Source organism: Nanorana parkeri, unplaced genomic scaffold (genome assembly GCF_000935625.1).
Source record: "Nanorana parkeri isolate BGI_ZX_2015 unplaced genomic scaffold, ASM93562v1 scaffold24, whole genome shotgun sequence".
NCBI classification, from domain to species: domain Eukaryota; kingdom Metazoa; phylum Chordata; class Amphibia; order Anura; family Dicroglossidae; genus Nanorana; species Nanorana parkeri.
In genome coordinates, this window is record NW_017306292.1 from 3,620,039 (window position 1) to 3,644,124 (window position 24,086).

The following is a 24,086-nucleotide window of genomic DNA, read 5'->3' on the forward strand; positions in this document are numbered from 1 at the left end:
GTTTGCTAACCAAGTATGAAAGGCAGTTCGGTGGAAGGGAACACCCTCTCCTGGGAAGAGGTCTCATTTATTCTTCATGCTTGCTGATTTTTTTGGCTTTATATCACTACACTGAACACACATCCATTCTGGTTACATGTTAAATGCTTGCTGTCTCTTAAATACCAACAGTTCTGTTTACTTCTGAATAACAGATCTGCAGAGTGGTGCAGGGCTATCTCTGCAGTCATGGAAAATTACAGGCAATGCATAGACTATCTCTCAGGCTCAGCTTATTATTCGTGTAAGAGTGAGATAGGAAAGATATGATTGTTACATGATGTGGTATATCATAGGGAAATGGATTTCTATTTAGTCTTATTGATCAGATTATGGATTCTATTGTCATGTGCTATGTGAAAATCTTATTGTTTTATTTAACCAATCTGTAGAAAAGATATTTTACATTGTTGTCTTTTTACTGACGTTCCAAATTGCAGGATGCTGTAAGGTAAGAATATTATCATAGACGACACCCTCTATGCGCCAAATGAGTTGAGGTTCTCGCTCTCCAAGATTTATTTTTTCTGTAATATATTTTTTACTATTGCTAATTTCAAAAATATCCCTCACCGAGAACACACTTTAAAATTACTATGCAAACAGATAAATACACGATTAAAATACAAAAATGGGAGCTGCTGTACATGACAGAGAATTTGAATTTACATCCATCCAATTCTATGATTTACACATCTCCGCTAGACAGTACAGTTGGGTTAGTGACCTGACTTCTTCGGTTGGACAACAGAGCTATGCAGAGTTGTTATCTGAACGCAGTGTGTCTGTGCGTGCACAATGCCGAATGGTGGCTTTGGCCAGATTGGCCAGTGAGAGTGTCTTAAAGGGGTATGGTTAAATAAAACCTGAGTCTAACAGGCGTGTAAACTCTCAGCACGATCGTTTAAAAAAAAAAAAGTCTTCCATTACAAATGTGTTTCAGCCTAAGGCTGCATTGACCCAGGGCATTATGGGACTTATGCAGCAAAAATGTACAGACTGCTGCAGCAGGAATCCCAGATGTCACCAGTCAGATGCAACTGCTGTACCCATTTAAGTAAGTGACAAGGTTACAGCAGCCACATTTGTTAGTGGTACTTCAAATGTACATGGTATGATTACATGCAGTTTAGGATAGATGATTGTCCATGAACACATCTATCTTGCATCCAGGGACAGTCATTTATGTGATTACATTATGAGTACATGTGGGCAGCCACTGACGGATGGGGCTGCTGTCACACTTTCATTTACTTGAATGGTAAAGCTCTTTTATAAGCTACTGTTCCCATCAATCTAACATGTAATGGTGATGAACAAAGACAGACATGTTTAAAGTCCAGCCTATGCCACAATCATGGCTTCCCTCATATATACAATGGAAAAATCAGTGTAGAAAAGACAGGAAGTGCATTATTCAGAGCATTACCAGGTGAAAATAAAGGGAAAGAGCCTGAAAAAAAGAAAACTAATATAGCCACCTCATCTAAGGAATAGTAAGCAATATATTACATATATACATAAACAATATATTACATATTATTGTTTTTGGGGTATAGATACACTATAAGAAGATTTTCAGTGCAAAACAAATTTTAGTTTGCTACTCAAAGCTTTCTCAAATAAAGGAATCCATATAGAAAAAGGTTTCTGGCAACATACTAAAAACAGAGGAAAGCAGAGATGTGCAAGCCCTTTGTATATGCAGGTCCAACTGCATGCAGACCTGTGTCTTTTGCATGTATTGCTTACTAGCATGTACATAAATAAATGTGCAAATCACAACTTTGTTCCCTGTACTCCTCCAACAAGATCAAATGAATTCCAAAATCCTTGGCTTCCTACTGGAAATTATAGCTTTTTCTGCCACAAATTTTCTCCAAAGATGTTGGCACATTTTTTACCCTGCAGTTTCTAAAACTTCACTTGAATACCATTTTTTAAGATAGTAATGCAGATATCTTCTATGTGTACTGTTTCATTTTTCCCTTCTCTGTAATTACTAACTAGCTCTTTCTCCTGACGTCAAGACACAGCTCTGTGCTAAAATATATTTGACATGCTTTCTATGCAAGACATAGACCATTCCAGCCACTACTTGAAAATGGCTTGAAATCATCAGAAAAATAATATATATTCTGTCCTGCCGAGGAATCAAACAGAGATGGTGGATTGGGCTTTGATTTTTTGTTTCACTAACAATACTTCCGGCAGGATATCACATTTAATGACACCCTGTGTATTCTTCTCTGCTTTGGCAGTTGACTGGAAAACACATTATATGCACAGAAAGCACTGCAAGCCCAGAGATTTCAGTTATGACACACGAAAGGTTATATCCCTGCCTGCATGCTACAGTCATAAAGGAAGATAGGCATTGCTGAAAAATTAAATGGTCTTTTAATAAACAATAATTTCTACACATAATTGTTCACTTAATAGCTTTTAAAATATCTTCACTTTGCATGCTTTTTTTGTCTTGCTTTAGAGATTTGAAGCTTTGGTCATCTTTGTTCAGAAAATGTTTTAGAAGAAATTGTTATTTCTTGATAGAATTGATTCTTGATCGCTATTATCCCCATCTGCATTTGTACACCGGGTGGCAGGGCATTTCTGCTTTCTGTAATTACATAATTACATTGATTAAAAAAGACACATGTCCATTGGGCTCAACCAAAGACAAAATAAATGAGTGGAATTATGTGTATATGTGGTCCAATATCTACCAGGAAAAAAATCCATCCATCAAGGTATTCAGATGCTTGCTGGATTAAAATTATACCGTCATATTTTTTATAAATATTAATAACCAGAAACACATTCAGCCCTTTTTTGAAGCAGTCTACTATGTTGGCACAAACTAGGACCCGTGGAATACTATTCCCCTTTTTCACAAATGGTACTGTAAAGAACCCTTTCTGTATGCAGAGGTTAAACTTCCTCTCCAGGAGTAAAAAGTGCCTTCCTGTCTTTTGCAATGACATTAAATAGCACCTGAAGTGTGAATGTTGTGTCATCATGTCAGTACAACCCCTCTGATCACTGGTGATGGGGAATGTTGTAAAGCCCTTTTACTTACGCTAGCAGATGGTGCTTACCTCTCTCCCCTTCGGCTCATGGACTGTCCTTCGGCATCCTCAAGTTTAATGCAGGGCTATAGGCCCTGCATTTGACGTGGTGACGTCAGCGAGCCTTTGACTGCTAGAGCAGGTGGTGCTGTTCTTGGAACTAGCAGGAGCAGAGATCAGGTAAGAAAAAGTGATTTACACAGGACAAAAAAGCAGTTGGACTCTGCTGGAACTATAGACCGAGCAAACTTGTTAAGGCCTATCTCCAGTTACAAAAACTCCCCTTGCAGTGGGGCTACCCCTACACTGTTTTCTTTTAACTGGGGATAGGCTTTTACAAATTAGAATGAGTCTGATCTGGTGTATCAGAGTCACTGGCCCCCATTGATGACTGTCTGTAATATCTTTCCTGAAAATATATTATTTTGCATTGGTTTTCTTTTATAAAAAAATCAATATTTAAATGGTTAAGCTTTATCTCTAATGCGCTAAATCAGAACTTAAACAATTCTTGTCTTTTCAAAGAACGCTACCATACCTTTAAATCCTGTCTGTAGTGACAGACATTTCTTAAAGTGACACTAAACTCATGCTTAAAATTACCTTAACGATCAACAAAAATTTATCTTATTTGTGCGTCACTGTAGATTCTCAAATCATCTCTGAATTGGTGCTGACACTGTCATTCTTTTTGGTTGGTGGCCACGTTTATTTCCCATGGTATCTGTGTGTGCTGTAAAGTAGCCACCACTCCAAGCTTACACGCGTGATGGATTACAATCTCAATACAAAGCACGAATGGCTGTTCGCAGTTCTAGAACGGTTGGGATTCTCTGGGTTGTTTGTCTCCTTCCTTCGGGCCATGTACCGGTCCCCAACTGCAAAAGTCCATACGCCAGGTTTTCTCTCTCCCTAAATACCACTCTTGAAAGGCACAAGGCAGGGGTGCCCACTTTCCCCCCTTCTATTCAATATAGCAATTGAACCCTTATCACGGTTAATCTTAATGTCCAAAGACATCCATGGCATTTGCATTGGAAAGGAGGAAGTGAAATCTGCTTTATTCACAGATGACCTTCTCATTTTCACTTCTAAAGCCAAGGAAGATATTCCCAACATTCAATCACTGCTCCATACTTTTGGCCAAGTCTCAGGGTATAAAATTAACGTGGATAAAAGCGAGATCCTTAAGCTACCTCAATCATCCCTTTCACCGCCCGATTGTGGTGGATTCCAAATAGCTAAGAATCATATCACTTATTTGGGTATAAAAATAGGCAGCATTCCCTCTAATATTTATTCCCTTAACTACACCCCGCTACTAACCAAACTTTCAACAGAATTGACACATTGGTCGTCCCTTCCATTATCCCTATTTGGCAGGAGTCACTTAATAAAAATGATTGTTGTTGATAATAATAGTCTGGTTACAGGGTTTCTCAAAGAGCACTTATTAATGAAGAAACATATCAAATTAAAAAAATTAAATAAAAATATACCAAACATACTGTGACATATCTCTGACTTTCCTTTCTCTTAATTCATTTCATGATTCAAAACAACTACAGGAAGTGGTAATAATCAAAAATCACTGCGCTGGGAATGGGTGACTCAAAATCTAAATAACTAAATAGACCAGCAGCAACTATGTGTGTAAGTGAGTCTATTGTGTGGCAGATAAGTTGCGCTCGGTCTAGTTGTAAATGGGTGTGAAAGTGATCTCTCAAAACCAAAGGGGGGAGATCACCTTCAGATAACAAAATAAAATAAAAAATTTTAAATATAAAGTGGATGTCTCCACTAGTGATAGTGAATTAGTGGTTGAAGCTGCAAAACACAACCAGGTGGTACTCGAGTGTATTGTATGTGTGTGGTGAGCTTTGAAGCATCCGTATAAGCATAGTCATGAAGCAATAATATGTGAATAAACAATCAATAAAAGCACCTATATATAAAATCCAATAAATAGTTGAACAACAAGTGATACGTTATAAAAAACGAAAAATAAAAAGTAAAGTGCAGCCCAGTGCGCTCTAGTTCTTCTCAAAACTGGAACTACGGGGTTAATAGGCTCAAATCCAAATATCCTAAGCAGTCATTTCAGAGAAATTGCGGTTTGCAAAAAATAGTAATTACTTTCCTTATTTCCGTAATGTCTGAGTGGAAAGTTTATTAGTTCAAAGAGGGTTCCTCAGGGATGTCCATAGGAGTCCGTATCCGACCACTCAATGGTCCAGAGATTCCCGAACAAGACTGTGGTTATAATGATCCAGCACAATCTTTTCTCTCCAGATCTAGCACTCCGGTTTGTTTTTCTCTTATGACGGATTTCCTAAAGACTCACCGCCCGACTGGCGGCAAAGACAAGATAAATGATATAATCAAGCTTAAAATCGTTTAAAAGGATGTCAGCTGTAAGCGGCGAAGACAGATATTCCTTGACGCGTTTCGTTGATTTAACTTTTTCAAAAGGTCCTTTTGAAAAAGTTTTCAAAAGGTCCTTTTGAAAAAGTTAAATCAACGAAACGCGTCAAGGAATATCTTTTTATTTTATTTTGTTATCTGAAGGTGATCTCCCCCCTTTGGTTTTGAGAGATCACTTTCACACCCATTCACAACTAGACCGAGCGCAACTTATCTGCCACACAACTACAGGAAGTGGTTTTAAAGGCAACCTCAAAAATTATTGGTGCAACCTAAAGCTAGTTTACAATATCTGACCTAAATGCTTCTGGTAACAAAATCAGCTGGTCTAAAGTGTTTGCATGACTTTCCTTTATGTTCATCAGTGCTGATTTAACATAGTTAACTGTGAAACTTAATTTATTTGTAGCTTACAAAGTACTTAAACTTTAGAGAAAAATAGTTTTTAAATCCACTGTTTCAAAGCATATAAATAAGCTTGGTCTGGTCACAAGGTCTCTTTAAAAACATTATTCTTAAAATTACCTTTTGTTCTCTTGGGTGCCATTATTACAGGGCAATCATTCCGTTTACTATTATCGTTATTGCTGGTCTAATGTCTGTGAAGTCGTTTACCTTTACCCTCCCTAAGTTAAATTAGTCATCTTTATAGAATTTCAAACACTTATTAGTTCAGCTTTCTTGACCACAGCACATACACTCATATCAGCTATTATTGTGTGCAGAATCAATTGAGTGTGAATACGGTAAATGAATGATGCTTGGTGTAACTTGGATTAGCACATATGCACTCTAATACAAAGATTGGAATATTAATAGCTCCAGTGAACAGTTTTAACTGTGGACTCTTGAGTTAACAGATTCTGTACTCATCAACCTCTTGTCTTTTAATTAGTATGTTTAATTACTGTGGTATGATTCAGTAACTAGAGCTTCTGGTACATCAGTGCAAGTGTAGGGTACAAAATAGAGTAGATTGAGATGTAATAATTGGGCTACTATATAAAACATTGGTTCGCCTTGAGTATGTAGTTCAGTTTTAATTAGCAATCCTCAGGAAGGACATCCTTGAACTATAGAAAGTTCAGAGAAGGGCTACAAAATTAATAACGGGGATGGAGGGTCTGATTTATGAAGATAGACTACAGAAATGAAACCTTTTCACCTTAGAGAAGAGATTCCTAAGAGGGGTTATGATTAGGGATGCACCGTTACCGGTTTTTCGTATTGAGTACGAGTACCGATATTTTCTTAATGTTACACGCCCATACCAGATATCGTTCCCGGAAGTCACATTAAGGAAGCCAGGAGGCGTGTAATGACTAGCCACCTGGCTTCCTGATTAGCAGGGAAGGCGCCTCCATGCTTCTCATCACTAGGTGACGAGAAAGCATGGAGGCGGCTTTATGGCCAATCAGGAAGCCGAGCACCGTGTGATGACGCAGCGCCCGGCTTCCTGATTGGCTGGGAATCCGACTCCCTGGTCATGAGGTGAAGAGGGAGCATGAAACCGGCTTCCTGGCCAACCAGAAAGCCGGGCGCCCCTTCATTACACGGCACCCGGCTTCCTGATTGGCCAGCTTCCTGACCAACCAGGAAGCCAGGCAGCGAGTCATTACAGAAGTGACGAGGTAGCATGGATCCGGCTTCCTGGCCAATCAGGAAGCCGGGCAGCGTGTAATGACTCACTGCCCGACTTCTTAATACCGGAAGCTCAAGTATCGGGCTAGGTATCGGGCTAGGTATCGGAGCATTTGGGTGAGTACTAGCATTGGTATCGGTGCATCCCTAGTTATTATTGCAATTTACAAGCTCATCAATGGGGACTGCAGTATAGGGAATAAACTCTTTAAAAGAAGATCTATGAAAATGTACACAACAAGTTGAATGAGATGCAGTATAACCTCAGCCTGCGTAAGTGGGTTTAACAGAGCAGTAAAATGTGGAATTCCCTTCTGCAGTTAGTTGTATCAGCTGAAAGCATTGGTGATTAAAAAAAAAACTCACTAAGCTGCTGAAGGTACCTCCGAGGTAGCGAGCAAAATAAAAAAAGTAAACAAAAAGAAAACGGCGCGGGGTCCCCTCCCGATCCATACCAGACCCTTTAGCTCTTGTAGGAAAGTTAGCAGGGACCCAATGTTAAAAAGTAAAAAAAAATAAGTGTGTGGGGTTCCCTTCAAATTCATACCAGGCCCTTTAGGTCTGGTAGGAATTTTAGGGAGGAACCCCACTCCCCCAAAAAAGGTGGAAAAAACTTTTGTGGGGAACCCCACACACTTTTTTATTTTTAACTCGGGGGTCCCTCCTAACTTTTCTACCAGACTTCAAGGATCAGGAGGAGGACCGCACATCATTTTTTAAACAAAGGTCTCTGGCGGCCTAAGTGAGCCAAAGGATTAACTAAAGCTATGGCTATAGACTGTGATTTAAGAATGTTGGCCTTAACCAAAATGTATGCTTTAAAGTAATACAGTAATACCTTGGTTTAAGAGCATAATTCGTTCCGGCAGCATGCTTGTAATCCAAAGCGCTTGTATATCAAAGCAAACTTCCCCATAGGAAATAATGGAAATTCAGACGATTTGTTCCACAACCCAAAAATATTCATATAAAAATGAATACAATACATTACTGTAATATAATACTGTACAAAATATAAAGACAAATAAACCAATTACCGGTTACCTTTGTGGCCGGTGTGAGGGGGACAAGAGAGGAGGATTATTGTGTAGGACGACTTTCACTATTCGGAATCACTGCTATCTCTTGACTGAATGGAATCTTTTTCATTTCGTGAAACCTTAACAAGGAATCTATCCAATGTGACATTGCATTGTCGTTAAACAGACTCATCGCTCGCACTGCTACAGCCTTATTCGGGTGGCGCTTTTCTACAGAATTTTGCTCTTATTGCAAGACATTGCTTGTATATCAAGGCAACATTTATCAGAAATGTTTGCTTGTCTTGCAAAACGCTCTCAAACCAAGTTACTTGTAAACCAAGGTATTACTGTATGTGCTCATGAGAGCTGCTAGGTTTCCCTTAATCCTATTTGTTAAATAGCATCTATAACTACATCACTACCCCAGATCAGTCATGATGGCAAAACATACATCTCTACTTAGGAGTCTCATATAAGTGTGGATCTCTATACTTTAAGCCATCAGTGGTTATACTGTTTTTATTAAACCCCATTCTATCTTAAAACACCACACTGACAGAAAAACAAGAATCTCATGAGAATTTTGGACCAGTGTCGGTGAAGAAAACGATCAGTATAGAGGGACCTTCTGCTGCTCTGAAGCTGGGGACTGCTCAGGAGATACATACACCATGCTCTCCTTGCTGCTAATTATTCTTTCTCATGCAGAATACCCCATTATAAACAGAAGGAAATGGTTGCCTTTATCAACAAATAAACAATGCAGCAACAGAAGGCATTTCTGTATCATGGGGCTGCAAATGCACAAATGATATGTTATTTTACACTCAGAGGAAAGTACGAGGCAGAGAGGACAGAAGATTGAAGCTGGCCATCTGTGCCTTCAATGTTACAGATTGCCTTCCATGGCTTATACAACACTTCTGTCGCATTCATCCTGGTGGTTCAAAATGCCATAATACATCACCACACATGGCATTGTGAAATGTACAGATGAAAGCATGTCTAACGTCAAGAGTATATTTTAAACCTCATCTCAGAAAAGGACAGATTTCCTACACAGACTATCCATGTTAAAACAATATTTTCCATTTACAATGCTGTCTTTTGTCCTTTGTTAAAACAAGAAGAAAAAAAGTAATTTGATAAGTGACAGAATAAAAGTGTCTCACAGTGATCTGCAATATCCCAAAAAGTTACAGAAACAAAATCCTTTGCATGAAACACATGAAAATGCTTCCTATTAGATAGCTAAGGTGTATTTTTGTATAGTGTGTTTTTCTTAAAAGGATCCCTACCTGCTGCTTGCTCAGAACCATCTCCTGTTGTTTCTGCCGCTGGCAATGGTATAAAGTAAACAGGGGAAAGAGGGGAAGCAGCAATGGTCCTTTATAGGTCATAAAGTTTAGTTTAGCTTGGGGCAAGCATAACTAATTGGCTGGTGTTACAGTTATGTCAAAACCAAAAAACACTGCAAAGGACCACTGGAAAGAATCCAAGGGTAGCAGCCATAATGGTTCAGCAACTTAACCCTTCTACGGGATATTCATATGACTGTTTGGTGTCCTGATGAGTAAAGTTTGTAAAATGTTTGTTTAAATAAACCAGGAGCCCTTCTCTATGTCTCATTGATGACCCTTTTGTCTCATTGATGACCCTTATTGGTATACACAAGTGTTTTCTACCATGGCAGCCCTTCCCTGAACCACATATAAGTGAATAATTGTCCAACTAGACATCACTTCACAAATAATAAGGCTTTTGTTTGGCAGCTTTATGAAGCACATCATCACAATGTAACTTACAAACAAAAAGGAATCATTCTTTCTAGTAAGACTGGATTTTAATTGATGTCTCAGTGAACAACTTGTAGAATAAATTATGCCTATTTTCTCAACCTACTATAAAAAAATGTTTTTTTGCAGATGGCTACACAACAGATGACATCGAGTTCTACTGGAACGGGGGAGATAAAGCAATCACAGGAGTAGAGAAAATCGAGCTGCCTCAGTTCTCAATTATGGATTACAAAATGGTCTCTAAAAAAGTAGTCTTTTCCACTGGTGAGGATTCAGCAAAAACAGGTTTAGGAATAAATATTAATGTAGTTTGTTTATTTTTACATGTTTACTTTGATCTCCAGGTTCTTATCCTCGGCTGTCATTGAGCTTCCGACTTAAAAGAAACATTGGATACTTCATCTTACAAACCTACATGCCTTCCACACTCATTACTATTCTGTCCTGGGTGTCCTTCTGGATCAACTATGATGCATCTGCTGCAAGAGTGGCTCTAGGTAAAGTTATTTCTGTTCACAGCAAACAGTATAATATAGTAAGTGCGGAATATATAACGTAATATAGTTCAGTATTTTGCATGGAAAGCAACACAGAAGAACCTTCCTAAACCTATTTACATGCCATTACTTCATTACAAATCTAAAAAATAAAAATCAGTATAAAATCAGGGGTTTATTCCTCGTTTAGGATAGTGAGCAGAGACACGCAAATCATATCCTTCAACACATGAAAGATTAAGGGTAAAACAAATCTTTGCAATGTGTTAGTAAAGCTGTACATAGCTATGCAATAACTGGTGCATCCAGGTAAATTATACCTTGTTTTTTCAGGACAAATTGGATGTTGATTTGGTGGTAAATGTTAATGGATGTCTCCTGGTTTTTTTTTTTTTTGTTGTTGTTCATTATTAAAGGAAACTGTGGCTCAAAATAGTAAAAAATATATTTATTTTTTTGCCATTACCATGACCCACCACAAAAAAAACAGAAAAAATTCTCATACATGGCAATACCACATACAGTATGTGTGGATTATTTGTGGGTTGCACCCTCAAAAGTGCCCAGAAAAAATTGTTTACATTTTAATTTTTCTTTTCCTACCTAAAACACACTGGTGCTAACACTGACACTAACACTGACCTAGACCAGGCCCTAATCTACTATTTTATCTTTTTTTCTTGATTTTATTTATTTATTTTCCCAGAGACTTTTTTTTTCTTACATTCTTCTCTGTTGATTTCCTTGTGTGAATCAAAGGTCTCATCATGCTATATCTGTTTTGGACAAATGTAGTTAAACCCAACTTATGCCAAGGGTCTCTAAAGCTTTTCTATCTGCAGGGAAAAAAATATCTATGCCACGTTCAGATCCAAGTTTAGAAGTCCTAGAATTATTTCACAAAAAGGCTTACTTAAGTTCTAAAATGATATTGAGGTTATATTAAGAGTGCAATCTACATGTAAATGGCATTTATATAATAGCAACTCCTCTCAAAAAAGGTAATTCCAGCTTCCTTGAAATATGCACAACCTACTTCAGCCTTCCTATGCACAGCCTACTGTGCAGAAATGTGGATGTACATCCAATAAGAATTGATTGTTAAGTCATGTATAAACTTTTCTTACAGGTATTACCACTGTGCTGACCATGACTACCATCAGTACCCATCTCCGAGAGACCCTACCAAAGATCCCTTATGTGAAAGCTATAGACATCTACTTAATGGGATGCTTTGTATTTGTGTTCTTGGCATTGCTGGAATATGCTTTTGTGAACTACATCTTCTTTGGAAAAGGTCCTCAGCTACAGAAGAAAGCCGCAGAAAAAGCAGAGAAAGCAAATAATGAAAAGAATAAACTCCAGGTACTGGACAATGTTGTTAACAAAGAAAAGGCCATTTACAGTGTTTAAAAAAGAGTTAGGAGCATCCTCATTGAACTATTTATATTTGACCTCATAATAAATGGCTTTTGTTGGCTTAGAATAACAGCAGTTGGGTATTATATAGGTGTTCAATTTTCTATACTGGATAGTAAGTATCTGAAAGATAACAAGTGCCAACAGGTTTGGAAGTTGGCTTGATTTAGGAATATGCTAGCTTTGATTAAACAGGAAAGTGTCTAGAGTAGCAGAATTGAATTGGAACTTTAATTAAGCCAGTTTATTTGAAAGAGTAGAAAAGGCATAAAAAGGAAAGCAATAGGTAAGATGAATAACTTTTTTACCCAGTCCAGCATAACGCCAGTTGATTTTTTTTCGTTTGGCCACTCCCCCTCATGTGGAAAAAATAAAGTTAGAAAATCCCTGCTCCAGGAGTGTCCTCTGGGTTTTCCGCCATCAGCCAGTGCTGGTCCTCTTGTAGGTTGAACAATGCCCAATGTCATTTGGCCCACTTCCTGTGAGTCCAGACTGTCAATGACACCTCCTTTGGGGAGGTATAATTAAACAGCCTGGGCTTACAATGGAAGGCTGCATACACTGGCTCTGACACATTATAGTGCGACTACTGGTGGATGCAGGAGAAAGGACCACCCACCACGCCAGAGGATGGAGAGTGCCCCCCAACTCATCATGTGGTCAGATTTAACGCATGTATACTGAGAATTTTTCAAAATGTATTACAGAACAGTATTCAGGGAGGTGTGGGTTAAGTGGACATCGGTGAGTGAATGAGGGGGGGCTCTACCTGGAGTCCTGCTTTTATACTTGATGATGCAGAGATTCTTTGAGGTTAAGAACATATCCAGTGTTCCATAGCTAATATTCATGTGGCTAGAGAACTGCCTTTTACCTAGAGTACTGAATATGATGAATGAATATGGTAAATAGGCACAAAAATGTCTAAAAGCATTATATAAACATATACACAAAAATGTATTAATGTTTTGTAAAGTTCAAAAATTTATTTTTTGGTGCCACCGAGTCCATCAGCTTTTTTTCATAACCATGTGAACAATAGGTGAACGATAGGTTGCCAAACATTTAATTAAAACACTTGCATTTACATACCTACAGTCTTGCCTGGTAAGTTGTGTTTCAATTGCAACATATGATAAAAAGGTAATATAGTCATCCTTTTTAGACCAAGATACAAATATAACCTTTCTGGAATTATTATCTAAGAGTTTTATGTACTTGTGTCACAAATCAGCAGTTCAGTATTCAGGTAGAATTATTGTTCTACACAAACTGATACCAGCAGCTCCAACTATTCACTATGCTGTTAGCCTTTGCTAGTAGCCTTCAACTACTTTTCCAACAATATGGGGTTGATTTACTAACCTTATAAACACGCCACGAACAAGTATTTACCTCTGTAGTGTGTTCCCTCCCAGCATGATCTATTGGTGGAATCTAGACACCTTTGTAGTGTGTACACACCGAGCAGGCGTGTTGTGCAAAGCCCTGCATGAATTACAAGGTGATATTGTGTAAATTAGCTCTACGTTGTGTTGCTTGCGTTGATGAATGCAGGAATGTAAATGCATGAGCTAACCATTTTTGTCTAAACTGTGAAGCAGCATTATATATGCATCATGTGCATGATTTTTCCATATATGGCATTAGTGGAAATATGCTTTTAGAGACTTGCATATCGCTATTAGAGCGGCGTGTAGCCTATGGCGCATGCTACCTGACGCGCACGTACGTAAATACATAGAAACGCTCCATAACGGCGTGAAAATGTGACACGTTGCTCGTGTTTGGTTGATAAATACGTTTTGCTGTGTAAAAATGCACACGCACCTGGTGCGTGTGTGTGTTTAGGTTAGTAAATCACCCCCTATGTCTCTATTATATTTCTGCTGACTATTTTAGAATTAAGGTAGTGTTTATTAGAGAAACTTTCACCTTCAACTATTAAGAAAAATCCTTCCTTCTAGCAAAATAACAGCCCAGCAGGAGATATCAAATTTCTTTTTTTCTGACTCTAAGGGGTTGATTTACTAACCTTATAAACACACCACGAACATGTATACACCTCTGTAGTGTGTTCCCTCCCAGCATGATCTATGGGTGGAATCTAAACACCTTTGTAGTGTGTACACACCCAGCAGGTGTGTTGTGCAAAGCCCTGCATGAATTGCAAGGTGATGTTGTGTAAATTAGCTCTATGTTGTGTTGCTTGCGTTGATGAATGCAGGAATGTAAATGCATGAGCTAACCATTTTTGTCTAAACTGTGAAGCAGCATTATATATGCATCATGTGCATGATTTTTCCATATATGGCATTAGTGGAAATATGCTTTTAGAGACTTTTTGGTTGATAAATACGTTTTGCTGTGTGAAAATCACACGCACCTGGTGCGTGCGTGTGTTTAGGTTAGTAAATCACCCCCTAAGTATTGCATTGTATCTGTTCTCCCCTATAATTTATAATTGGTATACCCTTGAAGAAATCTGAGTATAAATGCAAAAATATTAAACCTCTCAGTTTACAAACCCCTTTATCACAGTGAGAGAGTAAGATAAAGAAATCTATTTTCAAACTTTTTGGAGCTGTAATCTATAGGCAACTGTTCAGCTGCAAAATTGTAATCTGATACAACCATTTTATATAGGCTGAACTCTCGATGAGATTGTTAGTTGCAGGTTATCAGATCTGTCAGACCGGTCCATAAGATCATGTCTGCACAAATAGCTATCTCAAAAGAGAAAATAGATTTGAGGGGAGCCCATACAAGACTACATTACATGGCTGTGTGAATCTATCGAATATGGTGTGTATGGAAACCCTTATAAATCTTCACATGACAGTTGCTGGAAGACTTCCAAAGCATAGGAAATTGTAAGCTTAGATTTAGATGTAGGGGCCATCTAAACATGAAAGTATGGATGTACACCATAATTCCAGCAGCACTCTGCACTGCCATTAAAGTGACATTAAACCCTCAGATTTTTTAACATAAAACAATACTGTAATGTGTGCCTTACTGTAATCCATGGTAGTTTCCCTTCTCTTTGCTGCTCTTCCTTTTAAATCCGTACCTCTTCTCATGCTGGGCAGAACTTCTGTTTTGCAGCAGACTGCCTTGTCTCTGGAATGGATGCATGGTGTCTGTGTGCAGGTTCACAACCTGAGCCAGCACTACAGGAAGAGGCACTCAGCTGCAAAGGGAAGTTCTCCCCCAGCATGAGAAGAGATAAGGATTTAAAAGGAAGAGCAGCAAAGAGAATGGAAACAACCATGGATTACAGTAAGGCACACATTACAGTATTGTTTTATGTTAAAAAATCTGAGGGTTTAATGTCACTTTAATATCAGGAAGGGATCAAATAGAGCAGCAACTGTCAACGTTATCAATTTTAAGGAGATGACATAGAACGTATTGAAAGACAACTCCACTAATGTGCTATTGGTGGAGTGTGGGTGAATGAGCATGTTGTAATTTACAAAGACTTGCTATAGCATATTGTGGAGACAGGGGAAGATGAGGGTCTATGGGGTTGATTTACTAAATGCAAATAAGCTGTTCACTTTGCAAGGACAATTAGTTAAGTGAATGAAATGAAGCTCCTCTGACTTCCATCATACAATCAAGTGGAAGCAAAAGTACTGCTTTTGCATAGTCCTTGCATATTCACCATATTCACTAAGCAAAATAAATATTCTCTTGCAAAGTGAACAACCTATTTGACTTTAGTAATTCAATCCTGGTAAGTCCTGTAGTGCACTGACTAGCTAGGGGAAGATGCAAGTCTATATACTGTATATCCTATAGTGTAAGCACTAGCAATCCACAACATCCAACCATCAAAAAGCAAACATAGGAATAAGTGTTTCATAAACATACTCCTTCTACTTAACTGAATGGGACCCTTTTAAGGAACACCATCGGGGGAATTTATCAAAACTGGAGCAGACAGAATCTGGAGCAGTTGCCCATGGCAACCAATTAACTCCTCTCTTCAGTGTGTTCAGTGAAGCTTTAAAAATGAAAGATAGAAGCTGATTGAGTGCCATGGGTAACTGTTCCAGAATCTGTCTGCTCCAGTTTTGATAAATTCCCCACTATGACCAGACCCAAAACAACACTTGCTCTTCAGCTTAAGAACCTTCCTTATAGAAACCAATTGCTGTGGCCTGGAGGGTGTCTGTATCAAGTAGGATGGCATGCATGTCCTGCTGTAAATCCTGTACTGAAACGATTAATTCCCTTTTCAACAAGTTCATATTGAAATGTCTTTTTGGGTTATTTTTCATAGTTAGCATAATCTATTCTTTATAAATGTACCTGTAAATTGGTTCTTCTACAGTCATTCACTTACTTCCTATTGCAATGTATGCATGTTTATATTAAACTTAAAATATTTTAATTATTACCATAATAGCTTCCCTTTAAAAAGTTAAGTTATTTTAAAAATGATGTACTTTAAAAAAAACTATTTCTGATGTCCATCTGCACAGATTCCTTTTGAAGACACTTTCTTATTTTGCAGGTTGATGCACATGGGAACATTTTGCTGACAACTCTAGAACTGAGAAATGAAGTCTCCGGAACAGAAGTCCTAACCAGCACTATTGACCCGAGAGCTACTATGTTTTCATATGACAGTGCCAGCATCCAGTATCGGAAACCCATCCCCAACAGAGATATGTACAGCAGAAGCACATTGGATAGGCACATGGTTCACAAAAAAGGGCGACTGAGGAGGAGTGCCTCTCAGATTAGAATTAAAATTCCTGATTTGACTGATGTGAATGGCATAGACCGGTGGTCAAGGATGATATTTCCTGTTGCTTTTTCCTTCTTTAATGTTGTGTATTGGCTTTATTATGTACACTAACTTATGCAGTTAGATCACTTTTTTTGAAGATGCTAGGTCTATTTTTCTGATCCTGAAGGGACTGCATTAGCAATAGTGCTGCAAATTCAAGGTAAGATATTCAGCCATTAAATTGATTTTAGTGTTTGCACACTGCATTTAATTTTCGAATTGTAGGTTCTTTAGAAAGAAAGAGTTTAGCTTTTATTGAAAAAGCTTCTTGTCTTCATAGTTGAAGATAAAACTTGCTCCAATACATTATGGTAAGGAAAAGCTTTATAAATATATCACTCGTCCTCTTTCATCATTAACCTCTCAGCTGCAAAAATTCCCAGCAACCTAGTGCAGCGAAGAGGTTAATCCACCATTCTCTCACATTTTGTACTTTAAATAGATTCCTCTGTAAAGTCTTTTTTACACCTTCAGTCATTGTATTTTTACTACACACAGAATAACTTTTACGGATATAATGAGGTTTACAGCTAAATATCAACACCTTTGGTCTTGTGAATCCTTGCCATATGGGTCATCGCCGTCATAACTGTCATGTAAAGCCATGCAGGAAATGTGGGATATAAGAATATATACAAGTGGGGAAAAAGAGATAACAGTTTTTTAAGACGCTGTGCAACTATTATGTGTGACAAAATAACCGTGCGTTCAGAATATAAAGTAGGACCTGTAAAGGGACTGTAGGTGGAAGATGGGACCTAAAGCCTGGAATGTCAGAGGGCCCTTTGCATACCTGCAGACTAAAAAGTGAGCCCTAGGGGCTTCCTACTGCCATGACCCACCCCCGATGGTAGAGCGTGTATGGATAAGAAATAAACACCAATACAATTCCCACCAAGTGACTATATAATAGGGTTATACTTCCATTAGTAGATTGTTGTCATGAACTGGAAAGTAGAAGGTTTTCAGAAGAAAATAAAAATAGTTTAATAACAGTTTACTTAAGGAATGTAAATTACATCTACAATGGTCAAATCAAACTGATGCATAAAGCATATATGCAAATAGTGCATCTGTCTTGTGCAATGTATAGCACTACGTTACACGGTTACTCCAGATCAGTGGTATGAGGTTTTAAGATTTAAATCCCCATTGGTATATGGGTTTAATCTCTCTGTTATTGGTGCTGGTGACTATACATAATAGCTAATCTATCAAAACGGAAACTTGATTGCATTTAGTACACTGTGCCACAGACAGTTGCCCCATCTGCCAAACCCATTTATAGTATGTTTAATAAAGGCTTTTTACAACAATTATACAGTTATAGCAAAGAGTGAAAAGCCACCCATACAAAAAAAGCTACTCCTAAAAAAAATCATTTCAGTTTTCTGAGGTGCTCTGTCTAGTGTGAAATTGATCTGGCACAATGGGTTCTCATTTAAAAATGTTACATAAGCTAGCCCCTATATAAAAGTTTATTTTAGCCATTTTATTGACAATTATGAATAAATATCTAAAAGTTTAACAGAATAGACAGCATTTAAACTGTAACAAAATAGACAGCAAAGTAAAGAGGGTAAGTAACATGTTAAAAATCCGTCCTGTAATCTCATAGAAGAAAAGTTACAACTGACGTTTTGGTGCCTCTTTTTGGTAGCTAAGAGAATGAGAAATAATTGCCTAAGACAATTTTTTGTTTTACTTTTAGGGGTCCTGTTACCATTTGATTTCTGAACTTATCATACCAGCTGCTTTCTATAAACAAAACTGTACTATACTTAAAAGTTCAGCTTAATATCTGAGTATCGGAAGATATGAGCACTGTTTTTTTCTTTATGAAATGCTCTTCCATTTTAAATGGAAAACATTTTTCATTCATTGGTGAAGAACATCAATACAACTAAATTACATAAAATAGGGTCATAGAAAATACTTTCCTCTTCCAATATGACCCTTTACCATTTGACTAAACTATTGTTGGCACAGCATCTCTTGATTCATATATTCGACATGGTGTCTACACCTTATTAAGTATTTTACTAAGATATACATTATACAGTAAAAGGGGCACATACAGTATGGCAAATGTGAGCAAGAAAGTAAAAACAAAGATTGTACCATTGTGCCAGAATAGTAAATACAAGGGAAGGACAAAGAATGACAATTTGCCCACTCCTGATTGGATAGTGTACAGTACACATGGAGAAACATAAATTAACTGACCCTAAAATGTTTGGGTCTTTCTCAATAAGACAATGCAAAGATCAATAACAATGCACAAGCTAATGTAATTCATAATATATTTTTTAGAAATCTGTTTTAAATGTGTTACTGCATTTTGTGCATGGACATTGTTTTTTTGCACTGCCTTATTAAAAGGTAGTGTATTTTCATTGAGTCCATATTTTAAATACTTTAATTTAGAATGTTTGATCTCTATCAAAGGCTGATAGAGCCCTTGTATGTTGATATGTCAGCTGCCTCTATAAATACCACTGGTCCCAGGCCAGGGCTTTTATGATTTCTCACAGAAAATAAAACTTCCTTTTACTATGCTGCTCCCTAGTGCAAGCGAGGTAAGAGAGAGTTAGTGAATAACTGTCATGCCTTAGGTGTGACTAAGAAACAGTCAGGAGACTAAAGGGGGCATCAAACACCAGACATGATACCAGCTAATAAAAAGGCTAATCTCAACTAATGACATGATGTGCGTGCCAATATTATAGAAACATCCCTACTTCAATAGATCAAACCTAGATTTATTAGTTGTTTTCAGACCCTATCTGACCAGTGGTGCCATATTACAACATTCATAACTAGTACAATGTATGTTTGTTTCAAATTGAAGGGTATTATTTATGGCAAAGAGGGGGCACATGGGTATTCCCATGTTTCCATCGTTGCCCTTTTTACTTCTCTAAACACCAATATATCAGTGTTAGGGCAGGCATGCGGCATGGCTTTAAGAATTTATTTTGCCATTTAATTATCTCCTTTGTTAGTTTTCTTCCAATTTTTTCTCTCTGAACTGAATGCTAACCACAATCATTTTTGTGTATCAGTAATATAATACATGATTTAGATAAGTACATCTCGTAATAATGAGAAAGAGACTTGAAAACTATACAGTGAGGGTCTGATTCATTTAACTGGTGGAAATCAAATGACAACAAAGATTGGGCTTAGGCAAGAATCTGAACATCTAGTCTTTATTACAATTATGTAGGCTTAATGAAAGTTTTATACATCTCCCCTATCTAACTTAGTAACTTTCTGAGTAACACATACAGTAAGCTGGAGTGTCTGAGGGTCAAGGGTCACATAAAATCTGAACTTTGCAACTCCTAAGATTGCATAACTTTCAAATAACAGAGTCTCAAGTTGGAAGTTATGGGGAGGGGGAATTTTATTTATTTTTTTAATCATATTTTTCTACACTTTTTTCTTCATGAACTACTGAATCACTTTAAAGCCTGACACAAGATGTTTTGCTTATATGCAATTCAGATTATTTTCCTCTCTTTTGTATGTCTGTTTTTAAAGTACTTCTTACCTTATCTACATCAGTGTGTCCCTCTCTGCATCCTTCTTCAGCAGCTGCCGTCTCACTTCCTGATTGAATGATGCTCAGCACCATTCATCCAGGAAGCATTTGCACAGCCAGTCATAAAAATGCCCACTGGTCAATGGGGGGGGTGGGGTCATGATCATACCTGTGCTCAATACAATAGAAAAAGTGACAAAACAGAGCTTAAATGTTAGGACATTTAGACACGTGAGCAGCATTGATTACCTCCTCTGACCAATTCTGGAGGGACAAAGAAAGAGTCAGCAATCAACACATGACCACAACACCTACAGCTTCCTTTAAAGTAAGCATACTGTTATTTAATAAAAATCACAGGCAGGAATGTGAAAAGGGAGGGTAGGGGACTAGATTGTTCTGATTTTTCTAGTAGCTGGAGATAAGCTTTAAGTACTGGCATCTGCAAGGAGAGGACCACTGTGATCTGTTTCTTGAGAAAAGAGTGAATTTAGATTGGTCAGAGGTGACATCACAGGAATTATTCTGTAACCACAAAACAGAAGCACCGTGGCTGCATGATCACAGAGCAGAACAGATACATTTAGTTCCTGGACTTAGGGCTGGACCTGGCTGAAGTCAGAAAAAACGAACATTTTTAAAATGTAATTATTTTAAATGTCAGCTGGTAGTTAAATAGTTATTAACAGACACACACAACCTTCAGATATCATTTTTACTGATCAAATGGTTTAAACATGTAAAGTTTCCAGTTAAATGTGAACCCCTGGAAAAGAGAATTATTGGAGTTATAAATTACAGTCAATATAGTGTTCCAGTAAATTCAGGTTTCATTTGTCATGACGTTCTGAGAAAAAAACAATGAGGCCTCAGAAGAAGAGTTTTGTTTTTTAAAGCCTATCTCCGGGCAAACCTCCACACTGCAGGAGTCGAGTGGTCGTTTTTGTCTAGGTGACTGGTGTAAATCAGATTTATTTACCTGTTCCCCACTCCCCCGGTGGTCAGCACTCTCCTCTTCTCCACTTCACTTAGGCTGGTGGACTGCCCTCGGTGTTCTCACGCCTAATGCAGGTCTACATAGCCTGCATTAGATGTGATGCAGTCAGTGGTCGTTAGCCTGCTGGAGCCCAGGGGAGAAGAGACTGCAGAGACCGGTCTAGCAGCTCGGAGGGAGCCAGCAAAAGTGGGGATCAGGTAAGTAGATCTGTAATTTAGAACTTAAAAACCTAAGGGCAGATTGACATCAAAACACTGTGCTCTGCAACACACTTTTTCTAGGAGTGAATATCAGTGCAAGAACTCTGTAATAAAGATACCGATTACTGTTATAGATTTACAGGCATCATTTACATTTGGAATTCCTGAGCTGACCAAAAGAAAAACACGCTAAGCAGATAGAAAATCACCACCATCAAAAAAAACGAAATCATTGCTGTGCAATTTAATAAAGATCATCTAGATGTTCTACAGCATTACTAATTGAACTGAAGCTGAAATCTTTAGTAAATGTAAACAGCATTATATTTGGAAAAATAAAACAAAACACTGCCTATCAACACCAAAACCTCATCCCAACTTTGAAGAACAGCGCAGGGAGATGAAATTTAAGGCTGCTTTGCTGCCTCAGGGTCTGGACAGCTTGCAGTCACTGAGGGACCAGTGAATCCCAAGCTGTCTCAGAAAATTCAGCAGCAGAATGTCAGGGCATTTGTCTGTAATCTGAAGCTGAAAAGAAGTTGGGTAATGCAACATGACAATGATCTAACACACATGAGTAAATTAGCAATAGAATGGATCAAGTAGATGAAATTCTGTATTTACAAATAGGCAAGTTGTGGTTTTGACTTCTGTTCTATTGGAATGATGTGGCAATATACAACGCCAGCTGTTCATTAATGCATCTATTTATGTACAATTAGCATATTACACTTCATTATGCTTCACAGGATACATGGATGCATTTATATGATCACCTGTAAAAGGAGCTCACAATCTATCACACCCTAGGGACAATTTGGGAGGAAGACAAATACCCTGCTTGGCATGTTTTTGGATAGTGAGAGGACATTCAAATGTCCAAAGGAAATCCATACATGCATGGGAACAACAAGCAAATCCTTTCATGAATAAGCTGGAACAGTTTCGTACATAGAAATGGACCAAAATACCTATTAAATGCTGAACATGATTGGCCAGCAACTACAGAATAAGTTTGGTTGAGGTAATCATCAGTAAAGGAGGTTTCACTAGTTACTCAACATAAATGCCCATACCTTTTCCATCAAAGACCTTGGGTGTTTAAACAATTTGTTCAGTAAAAATTAGGCAATATTATAAGTTTTGTATGTTGTAAGAAAGTCTTTGTAGTTATTATTATTATTACGGCTTAGATGCTGATCAGTTAAGTCCAAAAAGTCCAAAGGGTTCACAAATGTTTCCTCACAAGGGGCTCCTAAAAACATTTAGCATGCTTACAAATTTAAAGAAGAACTTCAGGAAACCATACTGCAAGGGTTAAGTGCTTGTTTGGGTCTAGGAGGAAAAATAACAAAGTTATACTCACCTGAACCACGCAGTCGGCTGGCTGTCACAGGGCTTCCTCCAGTCTGTCTCCTCCTCCATTGCAGAAATTGCATGTCCCTTGGTGTGCTCGCATCGTATACACAGTGTATTAGACGCAATGACTAAAGGGGACCTTAGACCGCTGCAGCGGGGGGGGGGCGGAGAGAGAGCTGGCCATCTCTAAGGATTGGATGAGTATAACTTTTTTATTTTAGCACCTAGAGGAAAACAAGCACTTAACCCTTGCAGTGTGGGGGTAGCCCCACTGCAAGGGTTAAAAAAAGTTCTTCTTTAATTAATCATCACTAAAGTGTAGTTCGTGGGTCTGCAATATTACATGCATTGGCTAAAAAAGTGCCTTATATAACAGTATTGAATCTGTATAATGAAAGTACAGTTTAAACCCTTCCAGTGGTTGAAGGCATAATTATCTCATCAGATTGGAACATTAAATAAAGTTAATTAATATTATACTACATACTTTCCCTTTCATCAAACATAGCTGAAAGGGATGCAGTAAATATTTTAGAATTTAAGTTAACAGAAGATGTCCATAAATACTAAACTGTGCATCTTAATTTCAGAGACATATATGTAACCATAAAGAGAAGATTTACATTGAGCTACATTATCCATTTTAAATTGTCAGCTTAGTTTTTTTCCTAAATTGAGCTGTACATAAAATTGGGCACCGCCAAAATTTTCATTTAGTTTTTATGTTTTTTTTCTATTGCCATTTTTGCCAAATTCGGATCTGTCCTATATTCGGAGTTCAGATTGATCCGAAGTTTGCGTTTTAGGAATTTGGATCCTTTCAAATCTATCTGAATGGAGTTTAGGTTGTTTTTAAATGTGAAAATAAAAAAAACAGTGTGGGGTGCTCACAAATTGCTACCGGACCCTACAGGTCAGGCAGGAATTTTAGGAGGGGCCCCATGTCAAAAAAAGTGTAGGGTCCTCCACAAAATCCCTTACCAGACATTTGATCTGAGCAGCAGCCTGGCAGAGCAGAAAAGGGGGGGATCGGTCGTGCGGCCCCCTCCTTGCACCATGCCAGGCCACATGCCTTCAACATGGAGAGGGTGCTTTGCCAGGGGTGGGACCTCCTGGCAAAGCACCTTGTCCCCATGTCGATGAGGACAAGGGCCTCTTCCCCACAACTCTGGCCCAGTGGTTGTGGGGATCTGTGGGCAGGAGGGCTGCCCCCTTCATGAAATGTTCCTTTATGAAAGGAATGCTTCCCCCCATGAATGATTAAGGGGTA

General features: G+C 38.1%; 1 protein-coding gene across 3 annotated transcripts in view; it reads left to right on the forward strand.

Annotated features, from left to right (window-relative positions):
* GABRB1 (gamma-aminobutyric acid type A receptor beta1 subunit) overlaps positions 1-16,782 on the forward strand; it is a 361,839-nt gene extending 345,057 nt beyond the window's left edge. The window contains exons 6-9 of one of the 3 annotated variants that reach the window (XM_018564670.1): positions 10,120-10,257; positions 10,338-10,490; positions 11,620-11,870; positions 16,435-16,782. In XM_018564670.1, coding sequence (XP_018420172.1) covers positions 10,120-10,257; positions 10,338-10,490; positions 11,620-11,870; positions 16,435-16,782 — 890 coding nt within the window. The remainder of the gene's footprint in view (positions 1-10,119; positions 10,258-10,337; positions 10,491-11,619; positions 11,871-16,434) is intronic. The other 2 variants (XM_018564677.1, XM_018564662.1) reach the window with 2 other exon arrangements.
* The last annotated feature ends 7,304 nt before the right edge of the window (positions 16,783-24,086 follow it).